Raw genomic sequence first — 25,986 nt, forward strand, 5'->3', positions numbered from 1 at the left:
GTCACTTTACCCATTAATTTTAGAATAATCGAGAGGATAGTTGAAATAGTCATTGGTTCGATTCCTAACAATAGCTTTTTTAAATTTTTAAAACTGACACCATATACCTCTCGATTTATGAACAAAATTGATGGGAAAGATATATTCTTTTTTTTTAAAATACTCATTATATTGTTTACATAGAATATTACTACCTTCTTTTTTTATTATATGTCACTTTGGAAAAATATTGTGTACCACAATATAAGTCGTTTTATAATACCAATGAATCATTAATGTTATTTTTCCTATTATACCCTTAAATATTTATTATTCTCTCTCCTTTCAATTATGTTAATTTGTCTTTCCAATACCATTAATGAAGGATAATTTTGTAAAATCCTTCATAATTTATTTTTTTCATACCATAATTATTACATTTCTTAGTACGTGTGAAAAGTCAAAAACGACTTATAATAAAAAACGAAGGGATTATAAATTAATTTATTTACAAACTATATTGTTTACACGAAATATTACATTGTTTACACATAATATTAAAGTAAAAATGTTGAATTTGATTCATCATCATCGATGTCGACGAAGAACAAATAATGAATATCTTGGGGAAGAGCACATTTTGGGGATCCTCATTTCATTGATCTTGAGGAAGATCAAATATCTGATATAAAATAAAAAAACTTTAGATGAATAAAATAAATATTCAGTTATATGATTATTTAAGAACACAAACCTTGAACCCAGATGATTTTCTAATCTTGCAATTCATCTTAGAGAAATTTTCCCAAATAAAATAAATACTTTTTTAAATTTCAAAGTTTTCATATAAAATGTTTCATTATCAAATTTTAATATTAAGAATGCTTTTATAATGAGGGTTTTAGGTTTCACGTGGATCACTAATAATAGTATGTTGAGTGTTGATACTCATTAAGTGGATGACAAAGATTTGTTTAAGGACGACGAAGAAATTGAATCAACACGCTTATATTTTACCTCAATTATTACTTAAAATCGAGGTAAAATGTGTTCCTTTTTGGATAAAAAATACAATAAAATATGTTTCATCCCAATCGCCAGATACTTCTCGGTTTCTATAAAAAATCGAGGGGAAAAACTTTTTTAAAAAAGTTACATTGTTCCCATAGAATATTAAAATAAATTGTTTAAACAAATCCATATTTTGATAATTGATTCTTGGAGAACAACAAATATTTTCAAATTTCTGATAAGTTATCTGCTTCAAGAAAGAGAAATTTTTGTATGTACTTGCAATCTATCCCAGAGAGATTTCATTATCTTGAGCAAATACTTTCATGGAAAATATTTTCACATGAAAGAGAACAAGATGATTGTATTTATGAATAAATTTCTCAATGTTGTCAACCGAGGAAAATAATAAATTTCTCAATGTTGTCAACCGAGGAAAATAATAAATTTCTCAATATTTTCTTTGATTGACAACATAGGAAGATTATTTCAAAAATACAACAACAACATCAACACCATTATGTTGGAATGGATTGCAAGAGTAGAAAAATGTTTTTTTCAAGATAGAAGAATGTTGAAGATTTTTTATGTCTTGTAATCCATCCCAAAAAATGATGTGTACAAGTTTGAAGCAGCTACATATAAGTTAGGTTTAGGATAAAATATGATTAACGAATATTTTTATAGTAAAATCTGATAATCTAATTCATCGGTTATTAAATATAATCGAAGGAATAGATCATTAATTTAAAAATTAAAAATAAAATAAAAAGAAATACACGCCTTTTCCCCTCAATTATATTTTGAAACCGAGGGAATATGTTATATTTATTTAAAAAATAAATAAAACATGGCGCACCTTGACTTTTTAGTGGGTGAAGTGAAAGTTTTTTCATGAAATATATTATTTGTAGTAGTGTTGGTATTGATTTCGACAAAGTTTATGCACTTGTGCAAGGCTGGAAACCATAGAACTATTGTGTCGACCGCAACATATAAAAGATGGAAGATACATCAACTATATGTAAATTCATCATTTCTCAATAGACCATTGGAAGAAGAGGTTTATGCCACTAAACCACTAGGATTTGAAATCAAATGACAGGAACATAAGGTGTACAGATTGAGGAAGACTCTATATGGTTTGAAGCAAGTCCCAAGGGCTCGGAACAAGAGAATATATGGCTTCCTGATCGAGGCATTTTTCTCAAAGTGTATCTCAGAACATGGATTGTATCTCAACAATGCAAGCAGGCTTAGTCGAGTCATTATATGCTCGTATATGGATGACTTGCTAATTACATGTGCAAATGTAGTAGAAATAAAAAGGGTCATGTTGAAACTGATGCATGAATTTGAAATGTCTGGCCTAGGAAACGTGTCATATTTCTTTGGAATGGAGTTTAAAGACAGAAGTGAATGAGTGTTTCTGCACCAGAAGAAATATGCCCAAGATATCTTGAAAAAGTTCAATATGAGTAACTGTAATGCAATTGTCACACCACTGGAGAATGAAGCAAATTTGAGAAAGAATACAAATGATGAGTTTGTAAGTGCAACACTAGAAAATCAAATCATTGGATCTTTAAGGTATCTATGCAACATCGGACCAAATATCTGTCAAATTGTCGGGTTATTAAGCAGATTCATGAAAAATCCATAAGAATGTCATCTCAATGCAGTCAAGAGAGTGTTGAGATACATAAAAGGTACAATTGGTCATGGTGTGTTAATGCCAAGGCAAAAGAATATCCGCACAAATGCAAAAGTACATGGCTACACTGACTCAGACTACAGTGGAGACCAAGACAAGAAAAAGAGTATTGCATGTTACATATTCATGATTGAAGATGCTCTAATATCTTGGAGCTCAAGAAAACAAAGTATTGTGGCTTGTTATCTTATGAAGTTGGGTACGTAGTTGCATCGTATATATTGTGCCAAGTAGCATGGATAGAGATGTTGCTCAAAGAGCTCAAGATCATGGAACCTAAAAAAATGAAGTTGTTTGTCGATAGCAAGTCACTTATCGACCTCGAAAATCATTATGTATGTCATGGTCAAAGTAAGCACATGGAGAAAATGTATCATTTTCTTAGGGATCAAGTAAACAAAGGAAAACTTGAACATGAGCACTGCAAGTCAGAATGGCAACTAACTGATATACTCACCAAATCCTTGAAGAAAGCCAAGTTTGATGAGTTGAAGAGAAGCATTGGGATAAGAAGCCTAAAAAAACATGAATCATGAGGTATGTTTGAAGATGTAATTCATTGTTTTAAGTAGGAAAGTTGTATTTGACATAGTTGTATTTTGGTTGCCTATATAGAGAGATGACGATGTAAATCTAAACACATCGACTTCACTTTAAATAAAATCACTTTTTACAATATAGTTTCTCTCTTATTATCTCTTCTTTATTCTTCTTGAAAATCCTAATTGTTCCAACATTTATTATAAAAAAAGACAAATATTTTAAATATTATATTTAATTATAAAATAATAAATTTATTTTTTAAATTCATATATATTTAGAAATTATTTATCCAAAATTGGATTCCATTTTTTATTTCATCGCACTGCATTAACTTTCATAAATACATGTTCAATTTTGTTTCTCACTAAAAATATATTAAAATTGGATATTGTATTCACTCAAATTGTTATTCAAGAATTATTTGTATTAGAAATTTTTTGGTATCGTAGAATTTTGTTGGAATGAGTCAAATTTTAAAAATTAATAAAACAAAATGACATTGTATTAAATGATTAGAATATATATATATATATATATATATATATATATATATATATATATATATATATATATATATATATATATATATATATATATATATATATATATATATATATATAAAAGTATATTTCTATTTTTTTTCATGATCTTCACTAAGGGTAAGGATACATTTTGCAAAAAAACCATGTTTATTATGAAAATAATCGATGAGAAAGCAGAAAAGAGAAGAAAGTTGCAACTAAACCCAATCGAACATTGGAGAAAAAGAGTAATCAATTATTGAAGTCATGAAAAGAGATCAGGAAAAGGTAAAAGTAAAAGTTCATATTGAGTCACCATGAATGTGAAATTACCGAATTTGGCACTGTTACGCTAGCATGAATTCACAAAAAGAAGCAGAAGAAGATACAAGTTGGAAGGAAGAAAATGAAAAGGTTGGTGTTTTGAGGATCTTACATTGAGCTACTTCTTCCCTTACAACCAACCACTCACGGAATAACGGCTCGTGAAATTAATTTGTAGAAGAGAAATGCATTGAATTCTCGCAGGCACGTGATTCCAACGGAGTTGGTCTAACAAGAACCAAAACTCGTTTGAACCATGTCATCATACTTTAGAGTTTGGGGATTCCAACGAATGACCTTAAACAAGAACCATGTGATTGAAAGGCTTAAAAAAACGTTATTGCACTTTTGGTTCACTCCAACAAATGCTACCCTATGCATTCATTGTTTTTTAAAGGCTAAAAAACTTATATTTGTGTCTTGATTTATGTTGATGACATCACTATTTCAGATTTTTTTTAGCATCTTTCTTAAAATGTATATATATTACATATTAGTTAGCCATATTAGAAACAAACATATGAATAATAATATGTAAATATATTTTCTATATTATTTAAATATGATTCAATATTTAAGTATATAATAACAATTTCATGTTTAATAATATTTAAATACATATCCTATCTCATTTGAATATGATGCAATATTTAAATATATAAAAAGTATATGTTTCAATATTTCAAAGCATATTTAAATATGATTAAATAATATTTAATTGTATTTGAATATCATTTTAAAATAACATTTATTTACATATTCTGCTAGAAATATTCTTTAAATAAATATTGTTTAAATAATTTTGTAATAAATATTAAATATTATGAAATATGTTTATCAAATATATTTTTAATGTTTGAAGTATATCTTTAGTATTTGAAATTTTTAAATCTCAAAGGATATGTTAAAATGGAAGAATGACAAAAATGAGGGGACTAGGTCAAAATCTCAAACTAGGAAACTCTGAAACTAGGCAATCCTTGAAGGTTTCTTGTATAGTCATTAATTACATTTGAGTGGAGATTATCCCACCAAGTAAAGTTCCTAGATGTTAGGCTTAAGCTAGCTAATATATATGCACAATAATTGCCCTCCCGATAAATGTGGGTGGCCAAAAAAGAAATAGATCTAGTTGTCAAGAGAGAATTGTACCAACGAATTCTAATACTCCAAGGCACCAAATTCGGGTTAGATATGGAATGAATAACAAATGTGGAGTTCGTTTCCAGCCAAAAGCATTGCCAATGGGAAGTAATGGCATGCTCAACAGATAGAATTGCACCCGTGATCTCAGCCACCAGCAGCAGCCAAATTACCGATGGAAGCTCCATCAGAGTTTCCTTTTATCTTAATTAGGGAGAGGAGGACACCAAATCACCTCCTTAACAATCCTAGGTTTAACTTTCATCAAAACACAATAAGAAGTTAAGATTTGAGTTGTGGATTTGACAGATTTACCAACAAGGACCACTTGAGAGAAAATTTGGGAAGCGCAAATTTCCCATCTAGCCAGGTTGCCATTAAATCTAGAGTTATTCCTGGCACGCCAAATGCTCATTAAAACATTGCAGAAACCAGCCATGATAATTATCTTAGAGATATTAGAGATTGAATCATCCAAAACCCTCCAGCAGTTACCAATAGAATGAATTGTATTAGTATTAGAAGTTTTGTTGAACAAAGCCCAAAGGTTACGGGCAAATCTGCACTCGAAAAACAGGTGCGTAATAGTTTTGACTGAAGACTTGCACAAACTGCACATGGAGGCCATCTTATGCCCTATATGAGTTAGCTGGTCATCGTTAGCGATCTTACGGTGCAAAATCCTCTAGGGCAGAATGGAAACAAATGGGGGGTTCCACTATTCCAAATCGACTTGCCCCAATGAACCGAAGAAGGACTGTCGGCCAGATGCGCATAGACCATTTTCAAGGTTAAATTGCCATCGGCTTCAGGACACCAAATAATTGTGTCCTTTCTATGTTTTGCGACCACAATGCCCTGAATCCATATGTTAATCTCAGGTAACAGATTATGTAAAGCAGGGGAAACAACCAAAAGAGTTATTTCTAATGATTCAACTGAGCTTGGAATTCAACTTTTTGTAGGCGGCCTGAGGAACCTTAAGCAAATCAGCAAGATGTTTGCCATATAAGCTATAAGTTGCTTGTTTTCACTTTTTTAATTTATTCCAAACAGTTTACGAAAATAAATTGAAACCAGCTCTCTCCCCTAAGAGAAACTCAAATAATTCAATCCAAACAAGCACAAATAATCCAATCCAAACAGACCTAAAGAACAAAGAAATAGAATCATACTCACTATAGTAATAGTTAAACAAAATTTCAGTAGATTCCAAGATGACTAAGAATCAATTTTACAGTGATCCATGTTAAAAACAAAAGACCCAATTACACAAAGAGAAAGATAACCCATGACTAAAATTTCATAAAAACCCAAACTTTTAAACGTTTCAAAGCTCATCCTCCATCCTCAAATACTCCCCTATATCACCCTGATGAAGCACCACAATCCCATTAGGATCCAACTTCCTACAATCCTGTGTAGACTTAGCAGCAACCCCAAACCCCAAAGGCACATCCGCCATATTAAAAACCACAACCCCATCACCCGCAACAATATTCTCAGTAATCCTACCCAACGCACTCTTCAACACATGGTTCCCATACAAAAATGACATCTCAGACTGAGGTTTAAGCCATACCTTATGCTTAGCATTAGCAGCTAGCAAATTCAGCGCTTGAACCGTGAGGTGGAAGTTTCCACCGTGAGTGTATTTTCCGATACATGTCCCGAGTGAAACGAGGTTTGGTCTAGCGATATTGGTGGCTCGCTTGACGAGCGACTCGCTGCAGTAATAGATCTTGTTCTTGTTGAGACGGAAACAGTAGCGACCAGGGGTGGAATCTGGACCTTCATGGGAGGGATTCTCGACGAGGTTTTTGAGATTGTTGCCGACGAATTTGAAGAGCTTTTCGAAGACTACGCTGGTTTCGGTCTCGTCCAAAGGTCTCATTTTTACGTTTTAGGGTTTAAGGAATTGGGATTTAGGGTTTTGTTGAAACGAAAACGAAAACGAATTTGGTAGAATGAAAAACTCTTGAAACTTGGGACTAGGTTTAACGTTTCGTTTGGGCTCAATTTTTTTAAGCCCAATGATATTGATTTCTTAGAACAATATCAACCAGTATTAAAGAGTCTCAAGGAATGATCAAGCTAAGAACAAGATAAAAAAAGATAATCATCACACTAAGATTGTTTATTTAATTTAATAAAATTATTGACTTAATAGAAAATACTTCTGTAATGCACTATTGATCAAGATTCATAATGATAGATTATGGAAGATCATGATATTTTATCTAAAGTTTCCGTATAATTGATGGTAATTTGTCATGAAAATATGTATCCTTAAAATTCATTAAATGACGAAATTATTTTAATAATTTTTAATATATAATCAAATTTTAATTTATTTAATTAATGTTGTTTTTTTATATTGACAAAGTGTAAAACATATTAATGTAGAGGGATTAATTATATCAAAATAATTAGTGGTGTAACTCTAATTAATTAATTAATTAATTATTATTATTATTATTATTATTATTATTATTATTATATGATTTCAAAAATTATTATTTATAATATTATTAGTATATTATTGTTGAAGGGTGACGCCTAACCTATGGGACAATGAAGCAACAACGTGATTGTTATGTATAAAGAGAACACGATGGATTTAATTTTAGTAAAACAAAATAATAAATAGGATGACCATAAATATATATAAGAAAGAATAAGTTGTCATTTATTTATTTTTATGAATCAAGATGTCACTTTTTTTTATGTTGATACATTGTATAAGTTTAAAGCCTCGCGTCAAATTTTAATTTTAATAAGAATAAATTAAATGATTATTTATTTTTCTTTTTAAATTTTTGTTTTAATTTTATATAATATTTTGATTTATTTTTAATTAATAATTAAGATTTTGTGTAAGATTTTTAGACTCATAATTTGTTGACATCAAATATAAATCTATAAATTTTACACTAAATCACAACCGTTAATAGGAATAAACCAAATGATCATATAAAGAAAAAAATGATCATACATTTTTATTTTATTTTTTTTATTTTATTTAATATAATTATTTGATCAATCCATATTACTTATATGACCGTTTAATATATTCATATTAACGGTTGAGATTTTGTGAAAGATTTTTAAATTTATATTTGATGTCAACGAATCTTTTATATATATATATATATAGAAAAAAGAATCCGTTGACATCAAATCTCAGCCGTTAATTTGAATAAATCAAACAGTAATATAAATAGTCTATTTTTTATGGGAAAAAATGATCATATATTTTTTTATTTTTTTATTTTTATTTAATATAATTGTTTGACTCAATTCTATAAACTATTGAGATTTGGTGTAAGTCTTTTAGACTTACATCTGGTGTCAATGAATCCTATATATGGGTGAGACTTGGTAGTTTGTGCAAGTGTTAGATAAAGCTTATAGATTGAATGGATCCAGATTGGAATCGTAAACAGATCATTTTCCTTATAGTATTTTAAGCATCTTCAAATGTCTTAGAGTTTCTATGCTGAAATACCTAGAATAATTCAGCTTATACTCGAGTTTGTACAAGACGGGTGAAAACTCGGATGTAGGGAAGAGAATCTGGAATTTTTTTGAAGAGGATATGTGTTTCGTGATGTGATTTTATGAATTTGGAATGATTTATTTATAGGCAAGGTTTGTGTTGTTTCACAAGGTTGAGATCCTTGGTGAAACAACATCCTTTCAGCAACACTTTTACCAAAAGACGTGTTGTTTCGCATGCAGTAACGTTTTCCAAGAGTTGCATGTCTTCATTCAACAACACCTCACGAAGTGTTTCCTATTTTCGAATTCAAAATTTAAAATTAAGCAACGATAAAAAAATAAGAGCAGCAACCATCTACCTCATGTCGGTTGAAGGTCGGCCGCCTGAGCGCAACCGAAGTTGTTATATGACACCGCGAGTAGCCCAGTTGCTCTGATGCGACGTGCATAAGTGTCGCCTTTAAGTCGCCACTGGCGTCTTTACACTCATGTCCTCAGACCTGATCTCGAAGCCAGAGTCGGTGTCGCCGATGGCGACACCGACGAGAAAGTGTATGGAGGAGACAAATGGCATAATGTTTGGGCCACCACACTAGTCCATGTAACACTTTATTCTTTTTTGTCCTTTTGTTGAGTTAATGAATATAACTCTTTATAAAGGCTTTTAATGTGATTGTCCTTTCTATGTGGGGATACTTCCCAAACATTCATTGACATTTATTCATTTTCACTTTTTTTGTCATTTTGAAACATACCCATGGACATTTGTTGTTCATAAATTATAATAATCCCCTACTTGTTCTAATAATGACAATACCAATTCCAGAAAATAGAAATAAATAAGGTTAATACAACTCAATATCTTTCGATTTGAACTTAACATTAGTAAAGATAATGCAAAGTCTAATCTGAATGTTTAGGTAGCAATGTTTTGAACCGTTATCCCTTATGAATAAATTGACGTTACCTTACACACGCTTTTTAATGGTTCTTGTCCTACATCTCTCACCTAGGACTATTTATGGTCATGTGCTTTTCCTATTTTTGTGAATTTTTCATGAGAGAAACTTCAACTCTCACTTTGAGACGACACCATCTCGAAATTCACATAGGTGAAGTTCATATTATATCTATTTTCTTGAGATACTTATCCTCGATAAAAAACTTCATTAAAAGTTTTGAAAAACTCAACCCTTAATATGTAGTAGTCAACATTGTCACATAATGTTGCACAAACATCCAAATTAACGACTTGTTGATACCCATTGAATCTTAGGTTAAGATTTGTTAACATCAGATATTGTTACCGTTGTCAGAACTCTTATTTAAGGAGTTTCAATCTCATACCTCTTGAGGTAATCTTTACTAAGTCTTTGGCCAATGGATTAGTAAATGGATCAGCTAAATTATAGCTTGTTCGTATATATGTCAGTGAAATGATCTTATCCTTAATTAATTTCTCACGAAAGAATGTCTAAGACCTATGTGCCTAGACTTTCCATTATATACTTCACTGAATGTTCTTGCTAGGGTGACTTGGCTATCACAATATATCAACACTTTCAAAACATTTTCTTTAGCCAATGGAATTTCCAACAGAAGGTCCCTTAACCATTGTTGACCAGCGGAAGCAAGAGCCACTAACTTTGATTCGATGGTCGAAAGAGTAATGCATGTTTGTTTCTTACTCTTCTAAGAAATTTCACCTTCAACTAATGTAAATATCCACCTTGTTGTAGATTTATGATCTCTAACAGTCGATATCCAACTCGCATCAGTATATCCTTCTAGTATGGTAGGAAACCTACCATAATGAAGGCCAAACAATTTAGTGTTTAAGAGGTAACCAAAAATCCTAGTTATGGCCTTCCAATGTTCACCATTTGTATTTCTAGTAAACCTACTCATCTAATTAACTACAAATGCTATGTCACATCTAGTGCATTGCATTAAATACATTAGACATCCAATTGCACCTGCATATTCCAATTGTGCCACAAGTATTCCATTGTTCTTTTGAAGTTTGACACTAGGATCAAATGGAGTGTTTACTTCCTTAAAGTGCAGGTGTTTGAACTTATCCAACATTTTCTCAATATAACATGTTTTACTAAGTTCATAACCCTCACTATTTCATTTTACTTTGATCCCTAAAATAATGTCAACTAGTCCAAGATCTTTCATCTTGAATGTGGAAGTTAAAAAGCTCTTTGTTTTTAAAGTTCCATTCATATCATTGCTAATAACCAACATATCATCAACATATAGACACAAAAATATTAAATATTTCCACGCACCTTTGTGTACAAATATTTGTCACAAGAATTTGGAGTAAATCCATTTGAAAGTATGACAGAGTCAAACTTTTGATGCCATTATTTTGGTGTTTGTTTTAAATCATATAAGGATTTGACAAGTTTGCATACCTTTTGTTAATTTCCAAGAAGCACATAACCTTCCGGTTGTTTCATGTAGATCTCCTCATTGAGATCTCCATTTAAGAATGTTACTTTTACATCCATTTGATGAACAATAAGGTCATTCATATAAGCTAATGCAAACAATACTCTTATTGTCGTCGTCCTTGCTACTAGTGCATATGTGTCAAAATAATCAACACTTTTTTTCATCATAACCCTTTTGCTACTAATCTTGCATTGTAGGTGTTTAATGTACCATCACTATAATACTTCTTTTTAAACACCCATTTATATCCAATGGGCCTTGAGCCCTTTGGAAGATCGACAAATTCTCAAGTGTGGTTTGAGATAATTGAATCCATTTCGTCTTGGATAGCATCTTTCCAAAAAGAAAAGTCTATTGAAGCCACTACAACGGTCACTTGGTGGTGCATATTACTTTGTAACTTTCATTGATGATTATTCTCGAAATACATAGGCTCATACCTTGAAGACGAAAGATCAACTGTTACATACCCTTAAGTTGTTTCAAGCATTGGTTGAAAGAGAAACGAGGAAAAAACTCAAGTGTATCCGAACCGTTAACGGGGGAGAGTTTGTTGGACCTTTCGACAAGTATTGTCAAAATCAAGGTATACGTCATCAAAAGTCTCCTCCAAAGACACCACAATTTAATGGGTTAGTCGAAAGAATAAATAGAACTTGTGGAAAGGGCGAGATGTTTACTTTCTCCGAAATACTTTTAGGGAGAAGTATTGAGCACAGTTGTACATCTTTTAAACCTTACTCCATGTGTTCCGTTGAAGTTTTATGTTCCAAATCATATTTGGAGTGGTAAATATGTTTCATACAACCATCTTCGGGTGTTTGGGTACATGGCTTATGTGCATATTCTGAAGGATGAGAGATCGAATTTGGATGAGAAGTCGAAGAAATGTGTGTTTGTTGGGTATGTACTTTATGAGTTTGGGTATCGATTCTTTGATCCGGTTCAATGGAAGCTTATTTATATTTGTGATGTCGTATTCATGGAGGATTATACCATTGAGGACATTGACAAAGTTGATAATAAATATCCGATTTTTGAAGGAGAAGAAATAGTTGATAAAGACTCAACTACTATTGCTCCTTCCCTATCACTTTCGAAGATGTTCCAATTGAAAATTAAGGTAGGGATTTGAATGTTGATAATGTTTTAAATCCTAATTATATTTTTGATGTAGGTGTTATGGAAGACGTTGTTGAAAATAAGGTTGATTAAGAGGTTGAAAGTGTTGAGCAACTGGTTGCTTCTAATAAGTTGAGGCGTTTTACTTGTGATAAAAGGCCTTATGTTCAATACCCCTTGAATGAGTATGTTTTTCTTACCGATGGTGGAGAACCTAAAAGCTTTGAAGAAGTTTTGGAGGATGAGAACAAAAGGGAGTTGATGGATGCCATGGAGGATGAAATGCAATCACTTAGTGAGAATAATATCTTTGAGTTAATTAAGTTTCCAAAGGGTAAGAGAGAATTGAAGAATATATGGGTTTATCAGATTTAGTAAGATGAGCGTACTTCTCAAAGAAGATACAAGGCTCGCTTGGTGGTAAAAGGTTTTAAACAACTAGAAGGTGTGGACTTTGGATATATTTTTGCTTCGGTTATAAAGATGCAATCTATTCGAGTGGTTCTTGGGTTAACCGGTAGTCTTGAATTTTTAAAAATGATTATATAAAAAAAACTATTTTAAAAAAAGAAAGACACTTAAAAAGATATGATAGAGTAAATATTTAGCAAGAAAAACAATTTTGATCTTGTTGTAAAAAATTTGAATGCTTAAGGATTCAACATTAAAAAAATTATGTATGAGATAAAACAATGTCAACTAGTATTAAAAGGTCTAAAAGATTAATCAAGCTAAGAACACGATAAAAAGAGAAAATCATCACACTGAGATTGTTTATTTAATTTAATAAAGTTACTGATTTAATAGAAAATACCTCAAAATACCTCTATAATGCACTACTCATCAAGATTCATAACAATAGATTATATAAGATCAAGATATTTTATCTAAAGTTTCGGTATAATTGATTGTATTTTGTCATGAAAATACTTATTCTTAAAATTCATTAAATGATGAAATTATTTTAATAATTTTTTAATATATAATAAAATTTTAATTTATTTAATTAATGTCATTTTTTTATATTGACAAAGTATAAAAATATATTAATGTAGAAGGATTAATTATAAAAGTTTATTTAATTTATTATTATTATTATTATTATTATTATTTCAAAAATTATCATCTATATTATTATTAGTATATTATTGTTGAAGGGTGACGCCTAACCTATGGGACAGTGAAGCCACAACGATATGTATAAAAAGAACATGATGGATTTAATTTTAGTAAAACAAAATAATAAATAGGATGATCATAAATATATATAAGAAAGAATCAAGTTGTCATTTATTTTTTATGTTGATACAGTGTATAAGTTTAAAGTCTTATATGAAATCTTAATTTTAATAAAAATGAATCAAATAATCATTTATTTTTCTTTTTAAAAAAGTTATTTAATTTTATATGACATTTTGATTCATTTTTATTAAAGATTAAGATTTTATGTAAGGCATTTAAATTTAGATCTGATTTCTATGGATATGATTTTTATGAAAAAAGTTTTACATCAAATCTCAACTGTTAATATAAATAAATCAAACGATCATATAAGTATCATATTTTTTAGAAAAAATGGCCATGTGTTTTTATTTCATTTAATATAATTATTTGAGTAAATCCAGACTACTTATACCACCGTTTGATTTATTCATATTAATAGTTAAGAATTAGAAATTAACGACCGAGATTTGGTATAAGATTTTTAGACTTACATTTGGTGTCAACGAATATATATATATATATATATATATATATATATATATATATATATATATATATATATATATATATATATATATATATATATATATATATATATATATATATATATATATATATATATATATATATATATATATAAGTCAGGATCCGTTGACATCAAATCTCAATCGTTAATATGAATGAATCAAACGGTAATATAAATAGCCTATTTTTTAAGAAAAAGAAATGATCATATATTTTTTTTTATTTAATATAATTGTTTGACTCAACCCTATTAAAAGTTGAAATTTGGTATATGTCTTTTAGACTTACACCTGGTGTCAACGAATCATAATTATATATATATATATATATATATATATATATATATATATATATATATATATATATATATATATATATATATATATATATATATATATATATATATATATATATAAGGGTGAGACTTAGTAGTTAGTGCAAGTGTTAGATAAAGCTTATAGATTGAATGAATCCAGATTTGAATCGTGAACGAATCACTTTCCTTATAGTATTTCAAGCACTCTCGAATGTCTTGGAGTTTCTATGCAAGAATACCCAGAATAATTCAACTTATGCTCGAGTTTGCACAAGACGAATGAAACCTCGGATGTGGGGAATAAAATTTGGAATTTTTCTGAAGAGGATATGTGTTTCGTGATGTGATTTTATGAATTTGGAATGATTTATTTATAGGTCATGTTTGTATTGTTTCACAAGGTTGAGACCCTTGATGAAACAACATCTTTTCACCAACACTTTTACCAAAAGATGTGTTGTTCGCCTACAACAACGTTTTACAAAAGTTGCATGTCTTCATTCAACAACATTTCAAGAAGTGTTGTCTATTTCTGAATGCAAAATTCAAACTTAAGCAACGATAAAAAAAAAGCAAGATTTATAGCTATCTACCTTATGTCGGTCCAAGGTCGACCGTCGGAGCGCTATCGACGCCATCGTATAACGCCGCGAGTATCCTAGTTGCTTCGATGTGAAGTGCTTAAGTGTCGCCTTCAAGCCGCCACTAGCGCCTCTACGCCCACGCTCTTGAACCTGGTCTTAAAGTCATAGTCAATGTCACCGGAGGCGACACCGACGAGAAGGTGTATGTAGGAGACAAATAACATAATGCTTGGGACCACCACAGTAGTCCATGTAACACTTTATCTTTTTTTGTCCTTTTGTTGAATTAATGAACATAACTCTTTATAAAGGCTTTTAATGTGAGTGTCACTTATGTGTGACTATTTCCTAAACATTTATTGACATTTACTCACTTCCACTTTTCTTGTCATTTTGGAACATATTCATGGACATTTATTATTCATAAATTACAACAATCCCCCACTTGTTCTAAGAATGAGAATTCTAAAAAAAAGAAATAAATAATGTTAATACAATTAAGTATCTTTCGATTTGAACTTAACCTTAGTAAAGATAACGCAAAGTCTAGTCATAATGTTAGATAGCAATGCTTTGAACCGTTATCCCTTGTGTTATACCGACATTACCTTACACACACTTTTTAATGGTTCTTCGCCTACATATTTCACCTAGCACTATTTATAACCATGTGTTTTCCTGTTTTTGTGAATTTTTCATGATAGAAATTCAAACTCTCACTTTGAGACGACACCATATCGAAATTCACATAAGTGAAGTTCATATTGTATCTATTTTCTTGAGATATTTATCCTCGATAAAGAACTTCATTAAGAGTTTTGAAAAACCCAATCCTCAATATGTTGTAGTCAACATTGTCACATAATGTTGCACAAACATCCAAATCAACAACTTGTTGTTACCCATTGAATCTTAAGTTAAGGTTTGTTAACTTCAGATTGGGTTGTTATTGTTGTCAGAACCCTTATTCAAGGAGTTTCAGTCTCATACCTTTCGAGGTAGTCTTTACTAAGTCTCTAGCAAGTGGCTTAGTAAATGGATCAGTTGAAATTATAGCTTGTTTGTATATATGTCAGTGAAATGATATCACCCTTAATTAATTTTCTCACAAAAGAATGTCTAAGACCTATGTGCCTAGACTTTCTATTGTATACTTCACTGAATGTTCTTGCTATGGTGGCTTGGTTATCATAATGTATCAACACTTTCGAAATATTTTCTTTAGCCAATGGAACTTCCAACATAAGGTCCCTTAACCATTCTGCTTCTTGACCAGCAGAAGCAAGAGCCACAAACTTCGATTCCATGGTCGAAAGAGTAATGCATGTTTGTTTCTTGCTCTTCTAAGAATTTTCACCTCCAACCAATGTAAATATTCACCCTGTTGTAGATTTATGATCTTTAACACTCGATATCCAACCCGCATCAGTATATCTTTCTAGTATGGGAGGAAACCTACCATAATAAAGACCAAGATTTTTAATGTTTAAGAGGTAACCAAAAATCCTAGTTATGGCCTTCCAATGTTTACCATTTGTATTGCTAATAAATCTACTCATCTTACTAACTGCAAATGGTATGCTAGGTCTAGTGCATTGCATTAAATACATTAGACATTCAATTGCACTTGCATATTCTAATTGTTCCATAATTATTCCATTGTTCTTTTGAAGTTTGACACTAGGATGTGTAAAATGTCCTTGCTAAATGCTAAGTACAATTTTGGCGAGCCTTGTAAGTAGTGTGCTATGAACAGATATCTATATGGTGTTTAAGTTTGTAGTAAAAAATGGATGAGTTAAAGTTTCGAGTTAAGTCCATACATATATAGAGGGGAAACCCCGGGTTTATCCATGTTGTGGTCTTGATCATGTGATTTTATCAATAGTTATGTATCTTTTTTAAGTAATTAGTGAAGAATTACATGGTTTTAGATTAAGACCATAGCTGCCAAAAGAAGAGAAAAAAAAGAAATTTTAAAAGTTGAAAATGCGGAAGCTATTTGAAAAATTAATGTGTAATTTGATGAAATCTATAACACTCTGATTTTTAATCGGGTATTTTATTTTAGTTATTGGTGTGTTTTATTCGTTATATTTGAATTTTGGTGTTTTTTGGTGTGTATGGATATTTTGGTAATTTAATAGTTATCGAGGTTATAAAATTGGAGAGAAGAAAAATAAAATAGAATTATTGAGGTTATTAGAAATAATTAGATATATTTAATTATTTTATAATAAGTTGAGAGTAAAAAATTAAGGAATTTTGATTAAGTATTTATTTGAATTAAATATTTATATAATTTAAATAATAATTTATGAAAAATTGAGAGTAGGGGGAGAAATTATAATTTTTACTAAATTGGAGGGTTAAGGTGAAACAATGAAATGTTAAGGGAAAAGTTGAGAATTTGCAAAAACATATTAGATTATTTAAATAGAAAAGTTGGAACTTGAGTGAGAAGGCTGATATGTGAAATTGGGAGAAATAGAGAAGCGACTAGGAAATCCTAAGGAGAGCTCTAGGAAGGAGAAACGATAACATCAACCAGAAACTCTGGAATTCAAAGGTAGGGGAGGGGTTGTCTTATTGATTGGTGAATTGGGTAGCTAGGATGGTGTGGGTTCCCTACCCTCCAATCAGGGTCTTGAGGTAATGTAATTTTCCCTTATTTTCTATGATCGGTGTAATTTTGGCCAAATAAGGTTTCAGCAAAACCTTATTGGTGTGATTGATGAATTTGTTTTTATTTGTATGAGTTGCTCTGATACCCAAAGGGAATTTGGGATCAATCTCATATGGTCTCTAAAGTGACGTTGTTTGTAGGTTTACAAAACTTGTTGTGGATTATGATGATATTGTATGAATTTTGTGTTATATTGTTTGATCATATTTTTTAGTTTAAATTTTTTGGGTCGTTTGGTTTCCCAAATTTTTTTGTCTCCAGAATTGTATTGTGTTTTCCCTATTTTTCCATAACTATAACTTTTTCCAAAAAGTTTCCCAGATCCCATAAAACTAATTTTTTCAAAAATTGGAAAATTTTGCAGAAAATAAAAAAAGTCGGGATTTTTTGAAAAAAATCAGAAATCGGTTCGGGAAGGGGGGGGGGGGGGACGAGCCACGACCATGTAACTTCCGCCTCTTCACTAAATATAACTCCCTTGTCATAATGCATCATCTTGTAACCATTTCTTATGACCCTTCAGATGGCATCTTAGTCTTGTCATCATATTCGATTTGCACTAACCGAATCATTTCCAGCTTATATGAGGTCTCATAACCGGATTTCGGTCAGTGGATGACAGCTCGACTGTCCGGTCTTCTAAACTTACCATACTCGGTTGTCATGCCAACTCAGTCTCAAATAACTCATATACTCAAATAAGCTTCGCCGATCTCATACCTCGGTTGGTCAACTAAATTTTTGGGATGTACATAAGCCCCCATGAGCATGAGGTTTGAAAGATCGAAGTGCTTAGACAAGAAAAGTCTGGAAATTCTCTTTCTACTTAGAGTCAAAACCTTCTTTGACCTCTCTATGATGTGATACTCGGTTTTTACCAGCTACTTTTTAATGATGACAAAAATTTTGTCTCTCTTCATCATGATGACTTTTATGGGAACTCTCACTTCATCATTTAACTTTTGCTACAAATTCTTGATCGTTACAACTATATTTATTTTAAATGTTTAGCTTTTATTCAAATATCTCTTCCAAACATCTCTCTCCCTGGGTATCTATCAACTGGTCTTCCAACCTTCAAACTTCAGGTATCATTACTTATTTGTTTATTTTTTATTTATTATTATTATGTCTTCATATTCAATCATTCTTACTTCAGCTAGTGACAAAAGGTTGCATAAGAACTATCTTCAATCTACAGGGACAACATGCACTATTGTCAAATAACTTTAGCAAGGTTCCTGCAAGTAGAGACAACATGCACTATTGTCGTAAGAATGTGTACACTTAGAAGATATTAGGGTACTTGCAAGGAAGTGATAACTATTTCTTCTAAATTGAATCCTCTGTGGATCTTGATGTAAGCGACTTTTCTTATGCTAATTGGGATACTAGTATAGAAGACAGAAAATCAATAAAGGACAGTTGTCCATAGTGTTTACATCTACTGGTTTGTCATCCTAACTCGCATCTAAGATATACCTATAAAGTAGTTATGTAGAAACACATATAGGGCAAGCTTATGTACAATATGTAGGGAATTTTAGTAATGCGGAAATGTTAGGTATGAGAAAATGGTAGTAACCAAAGTCACAAAATACAAAACAAGATAATGATCTAAAGATAAAAGCCTAACTGATAGCATTGTCGAGTAATTCAACTGATGTTTCTTCATAAAACAAAATGGATTCCATGAAAATTACATCTTGTTTACCTTGAAAATCGGTAAACAACCGCTGATCTTCCAAATTTCTAAATTTGGTTACTTGCAGGATCGATCAGATTAATCCTAGGACATGTGCTAATTGTTTTGAAAATGAGTTTTGGTAATAACGAACACTCCAATAGTAAGCGAAAAATTAGAGTTTGAAAACTAATAAAAAGGTTGATATGAATGAGAGAAATTGTAAAGGACTTGTAGCAATAAACAACTGACAAAAGTAAATGTTAAAAGCAAGGAAATCTTAAGACAGTAAATGACGAAGTAAAAGAAGAGTGTTTGGAATGAAGAAGTGAATAAGTGTATTTCTGGATGAAAAAAAAGTAAAGATAAATTTGTATTGCTTTGAAGTAACTAACAATGGTGTAAACAAACGTACATTCTGCGATTTACGATTCTTCTTCACACGAGTACTTGGTAAATTTACAGGTTTTTGTACATACTTTGACACACATTTTTTCTAACACTAAGACCCTATATTTATACTTGATTGAGATAACAGTTTCTGATGGTTCTTCGATCACGTCGAGACACATGGCGTCTTGCATGTATGCAACTATCCATTATGCTCCACATGTACTCTCAACAGTTTCCGATAAGGGCGAATTTTCCTCCCTTATTTGAATTTTCAATCTTTGATCGAAAACCGTTTTAAACTTTTTTTAAGAGATCTTTCTGGAGTCTCAACTGTATGTTGATCCTTATTACCCTTGTCCAGTCGAATCACCCCCAGTTGGTCGAATATCACCTCCTGGTCGAAAAACAGTTATACATATGATTTCCTTTTTTGGTAATTCTTAATGGGCGTCGAAAATATGAGCTAACAAATTGCCCCCCAAAAATGTTATTTTCGACACTTGTAAGAAAAAGACATTTTTTAAGACCTTGTTTCGACGCCTTAATAACTCTGACATTGTGCCAAGTGTCCTAATGTTAGCAAAACTTTTCAGTTTCTCCAATTTTTCTGGTGATGTTAGAGTCATCATTATCTTTTTTCTAACCACGTCCTTTCAGCCCACAACCGAATCTTTTCACTCATCACGTTTCCTAGACTCTAGGAAGTCATGGGTTGAAGCATTAATTGACATCTCCATCACACTGCCCAAGGAAGACATGTGTCCCACTAACTTGTCAACCATTAATACTGATTTGAAACGCTCTCTCTTCCAAGCACACCTATAAAACCCACAAACTTACCCATTTCACATTTTTACGCCTTCTTGAATTTCCAAATACTCTAGCTTTTCTTTCTTCAGACATTCTTCAACTAAACTCATATTTCTTTCAATCTCTAACAATGCTAACCTCAAGCAAAGCTCTTAAGGGAACAAGTGTATCCATCAAAACCACTGCCACCAAGACAAAAGCTTCGAAGAAGATCTTAGAGCTTCCTCCGTTCTCCGTGTTGTCTGCTCCACTCGCGGTTGGCAACCGACAATATATACCAGAGCCCCAAACAAAAGAACAGGGCAGAATTTACGCTTCTCAGGTACTCATTCTTGTCTCTGTTTCTAGAAAGAACTATGCATTATGTGGACCCTTAGCTGATTTAGATGCTGATCCTAGTAAGCTTAGAGAATTTTTTTTCCTTCTTATCACAAATGTAAACCCATAAGGCAAGCAAGAAACCCTAGAACTGAAATCACCTCCACTGAAAACCCTAAGGCTGGTGATATTATAGATCTAAGATTTATGAATAATGGTTTTAGAGCTTCTGGTGCTACTCCCACCTTTAAAGATCCTACTGATTATCTAAACTGCTTAAATAAAGTAGAGAAAGTTAAGGCTCAGGCTTGGAAAGACATAGGAATTTATGACCTGATTATGTTGTCGAAGCTAAATTTAGAGTACATCACTCCTATGTTGATTTCTTCATTGTACTTCTGGGACAATACACACTACACTTTCCACCTTCCTTGTGGTATGTCCATGCTAACCCTTTTCGACCTGGCCGTTATCACGTGGCTAAAGCCTACTGGACACACTTATGATCTCGAAATTGACTCTATGGACACCATCGCCTTTTCGACCACCAGAGCAGCATATTCGATGCACATTGCTCATTATCATGATAAAGACACTAACGACGTCCCCGATGTGGAGCATATAGCCTTTTTCGCCTTGTGGTTGTCCCACTCTATTTTTTGTTCAAAATCCTTGCAAGTTGCCAAGAAATATCTCACTTTGGCAAACCAACTACATGTTGGGCATGATATCTGTCTAAGTGAGATGATCTTGGTAAGTCTTTATGAATCCTTAAGCAATGGACTGGCTCAACTGAAGAATTTGGGGGACAAAGGGAACCTTCTCTTGTCTGGCCCTTTTTGGCTATTGCAACTTTGGCTAAATGCCACTTTCGAGGCCAGCCTGCCGAACAAAGGCCTCGTCGACGAAGATACTGAGGAGATCAAGAACAGAAGGGTCGAAGGCACGAGGCTAACTCAGCTGACTTCAAATGATGAAGGACAGGCCCTTTAACTGACTTTCATGGGCTATATAATGATGTTTGCTAAGCGCCATGTTTCCACGTCGAGCATGGCCCTATTTGCCTTCAGAAAGCACGGTCCTAAATGGCTTACCAGGACCTTTCCATCTCCATCCAAGAATCATGAGACATAATCTTTGTTGATTTGGGAAGCCTTTTTGACCCCCAAGATTCTAACCCTTCAAAGGTTCAGGTTACTTTGATAACCTATCAACCCAGCCTTGTCGCTCGACAATTTGGGTTAGTTCATATTCTTCGAAAGTGTCTGTATGACAAAAAGGGTAGTCTCCTTTTCCACAATGCAGTCCTTAACGAAGCTACTGCCCTCAAACAAATAGCCAGATATACTGGTATAACCCAGCTTACTCCGTTCAACTTCGAGCCCAACTTCCTCTGTAGTCGAGAGTTTGGGAAATGGTGGACTAAATATTACGTCAAAGAATTATGTGATGTCACCTTTTTCATTCAACTATTTGACAAAGCTTTTCTTCTTGTGCAGGAAAAGACCAGAAAAGGTACTTACACGCTTATCAAAGAAATCCAAGCTTTTCAAAACTACTTTGAAACTGCCTATAGGCCTGATGATCTTAGTCGAACCATCCGCGAAGCAGTTGTCACGCTTAAAGAATTTTTTTCAAAGAAAATGGAAAACCTAAAGATTCCTCCATATGTTCCTCATGAGAAACGCTATGAAATGGATCTTGAATTGTTTCCCCCAAAGTTTCCTCCACTACCTAATGCTGACTTCAGAGTGGCCCTTGCCTTTCCATTTCCAGATTGGTTTATTTGTGGAGATTCCATTAAAATACTTCGACATCAATCTCAGAAAAAAAGTTCAACGGGTGGTTGCGACTAAGCATACTCTAGACAGTTTCAAAGGGCATCTTCATATAGGGATCGAGGATATCTGAATCGAATCAGACATATATGAAGGTGTGACATAGGGGGTTTTCCTCGAAGTACATTCCCTTTTCAAGCCATTTACTCTTATCTAACACTAACTGTTTTATGTTGTTTTTATTTAGCCATCAGGGTTCCACCTAAAAAAACCACCACCAAGAGACCCGTCGAATCGAGGACTAAAGGAGGCAGCAAGCCTGTAAAGGTATACTTTTGCTTTCTCATTTATTTTTCTTTTGTTGTGTTTCAATGATGCTAACATTCGCATTCTTAACTCAGACTTCTCGAAAACCTCCAGTAAGCCCCCTAAAAATCCAAAAACCTGCTGACATCCTCGTCATAATAGAATCTGACAAAGAGGATTTTTCGCCGGTTCTCGATCTAACTCCTAGGAAGAGGAAGCAACAACCAAAGGCCACTAATACTTTGAACCATCCTCCAGCAAAACTTTCAAGGAAAAGGCCTCCGCACTTGTAATCCAAGAGCCTACTCCTAAAGAAATGGCGAAGATATCAGCGATCCAAAATGAGAGCGACAACTTTAGCCCTGGGGTCGAAGGTGACAAGGTATAACAAACTTATCTCTACCTTACATAATTTGTTTACCGTCTTTCGCCATTTATAGTTTCGATTGTATTGATTTCAGGGTGGTGAAAGCATTATCGTTCGAACCAAGACTACAACCTCCTCCGCGCTTGTCTCTGTACCAGATGTTTTAAATAGTGATGGTGAACCCACTTATCGACCATCATCTGAAAAGGGGTCTATAAGTGAGATTAACCAACTTCCCTCTGGTGACCTTGATGCTTCACCACCAAAGTATGCTACTCAACATTCTCACACCAGCGACTCTGGTTACGAAACTGCTTCAATCGAAGAAGGTGAGGCTGGAGGCAATCCAAAACCCATGGTTATGGATGAATTAGTTGAAGATGAAGATGCTCATGAGGATGATTTACATACCACTGAAGGAACAAACAATCCTCAGGGAGAAGGTGTAGATGTCAAGGATACGATTATAGAGGAGGAGAATGAAGGCAACCCAATCACAGTCCCTGATGATGACAAAGGCTTTGAAGGGGGGAGGCTGATGCAGGCGAAGAGCAGGCTCAAACTCAAACTCTTGTCACTCCAACTATGACAGTTATTCCAACGGTCAGAGTTTCGACAAGTAGTACTGGGGGTCTTTCTACAGAAAAACTGCCTATTCTGAAACGAAGCCAACCCCTTGAGTATTTGAAGACTATGTTAAGCTGTAGGGAAAGTTCCTCTGACAAAATCCTTAGTACTTCGGTGTCTCAAGATCAACCTTCGAGCACTTCTGCAGATGAAGTACTTTCTAAGATTAAAGACAAAGTCTTCAAAGGTGACTTATTTCTGTTGCTGCTGGCTGATCCCTCTGCCCCTTTGACTTTAAAGGCTCTTATTAACCAAGTCGACCTGTTGGAAACTTCTCCTGAAGTGGACAACGCTATATTGGAGATAGGTACTATGATCGACCAAGTTGTTGCGGATCATAATTTGTTACCTCAGCTCACAGGGGAAATTGAGAAGAAGTCTGGTTCTGAAGCTGCTGCTTGGGATTCTGCCACCGAATCTATGAATAAGGTGATAGAATTGGAGCAGACCAAACAGAAAAATAAAGAAAAGATCGAAGGTCATGGTCGTAACATTGCTTCTTGGAGGAAGCAAATAGAAGAACTTCAGATGAAGATTTTTGATGTCGAAAGAAGCAAATATCAACTCTTAGAGTTTGATGAAGCTTTAATGGTTAAAAAGCTATCATTTTGCATGGAGTCTGTCAAACAGGCTCGACAACTTGAGTCTGACCTCAAACTCCTACGATCTAAGAGATCTTTGTGCGAGAAACGTCTAGAGCTTCTTAAAGCCAAGTATCTCCAGATCAAGGCCAACCTTCCTTTCTAGTTTTTTCCTTGTCTATTTTGCATGTACTGATAACTTTTTCTTTGTAATGAATATTGGCCCTTTGGGCCTTCGAATTCAATATAACCATTTTGGCATTTTTACCATATTGGCTTTGCTTTACTTATATAACTATTCGTCTCTTATTTTTATCTCTTGGAGTACTAGTTATATTTTTTCAAATATTTCCCATTTAATCTTAGAATCCTTTTATCTTCATTAAGCTCTTCGATTTCATAGGAACCATTAGAGAATACCTGCAAAATCTGAAAAGGACCTTCCCACTTTGGGGACCATTTCCCCAAGGCTCTATCCTTTCGATCCATTGGAAGGATCACTTTCCAGACCAAGTCTTCAGGCGTAAAACTTTTGACTTTTACCCTCCTACTATAAGAGATTTTTATTCTCTTCTTTTGTCGTTTTAATAACTCCAAGGCATTTAATCTTTCTTCATCTAATTCAACCAATTCATCCAACATAATTCTCCAATATGATTCTGTTGGAAGTTCATGGTGCCTTTGAATCCTTTTAGATTGTAGGTGAATTTCTACTGTTAGAACATCATCGTGGCCAAAGGTTATCCAAAAAGGGGTTGACTTAGTGGCCTCTTTGGGAGATGTACGACATGCCCATAAAATATGGTCTAGAGTTTTATGCCAATTCCTAGGCTTCTTCCCTACATGTTTTTTAATCAAACCAATTATCACTTTATTGGCAGCTTCAACTTGTCCATTGGCATGAGCATAATAAGGCGTAGAAGTTAACAGTTTGAAACCCATTTCTTTGGAAAATTATTGCATTTTCCGACTAGTGAATACTGACCCTTGATCCGTTGTAACCGTCTTTGGGATTCCAAATCTATAAATAATGTGCTTCTAGATAAACTCCATCACATCCTCTTGATTCACATTTGGTAAGGGTATAACTTCAATCCACTTTGTAAAATAATCAACTCCCACCAATATATATCTTTGACTTTTAGATGATGGAGGTCGAATTTCCCCAATCAAATCTAAAGCCCAACCTCTAAATGGCCAAGGCTTAATGATAGAATGTAATTCACTTGCAGGAACGTGTTGTATGCCTGCATGTATCTGACATTCTTGGCATCCCTTTGCGAACTCAATGCAATTTTTCAACATAGTAGGTCAATACATCCCTTGGAGAAATAAAAGCCATTTCATCTTATGACCAACTTGGTGTGCCCCACAAGTTCCACTATGGATAGTCGAAAGGGCTAAGTACGCCTCTGACTCACTAAGGCACTTAAGCAGAATTCCCTCAGGAGACTTTTTAAACA

At 33.1% G+C, this 25,986-nt stretch overlaps 2 protein-coding genes across 2 annotated transcripts; both read right to left on the minus strand.

Annotated features, from left to right (window-relative positions):
- Window positions 1-6,419: 6,419 nt before the first annotated feature.
- On the minus strand, window positions 6,420-7,271 carry LOC127080305 (uncharacterized). Its single transcript, XM_051020633.1, has one exon. It carries the CDS (start codon window positions 7,127-7,129, stop codon window positions 6,566-6,568), a length of 564 nt encoding a protein of 187 aa, XP_050876590.1. The 5' UTR covers window positions 7,130-7,271; the 3' UTR covers window positions 6,420-6,565.
- Window positions 7,272-24,850: 17,579 nt separating this feature from the next.
- LOC127078629 (uncharacterized) lies at window positions 24,851-25,465 on the minus strand. The gene has a single exon (XM_051019069.1). The coding sequence runs from the start codon at window positions 25,463-25,465 to the stop codon at window positions 24,851-24,853; it is 615 nt and encodes a 204-aa protein (XP_050875026.1).
- Window positions 25,466-25,986: the final 521 nt, after the last annotated feature.

The sequence above is a fragment of the Lathyrus oleraceus genome, chromosome 5 (genome assembly GCF_024323335.1).
Source record: "Lathyrus oleraceus cultivar Zhongwan6 chromosome 5, CAAS_Psat_ZW6_1.0, whole genome shotgun sequence".
Lineage (NCBI taxonomy): Eukaryota > Viridiplantae > Streptophyta > Magnoliopsida > Fabales > Fabaceae > Lathyrus > Lathyrus oleraceus.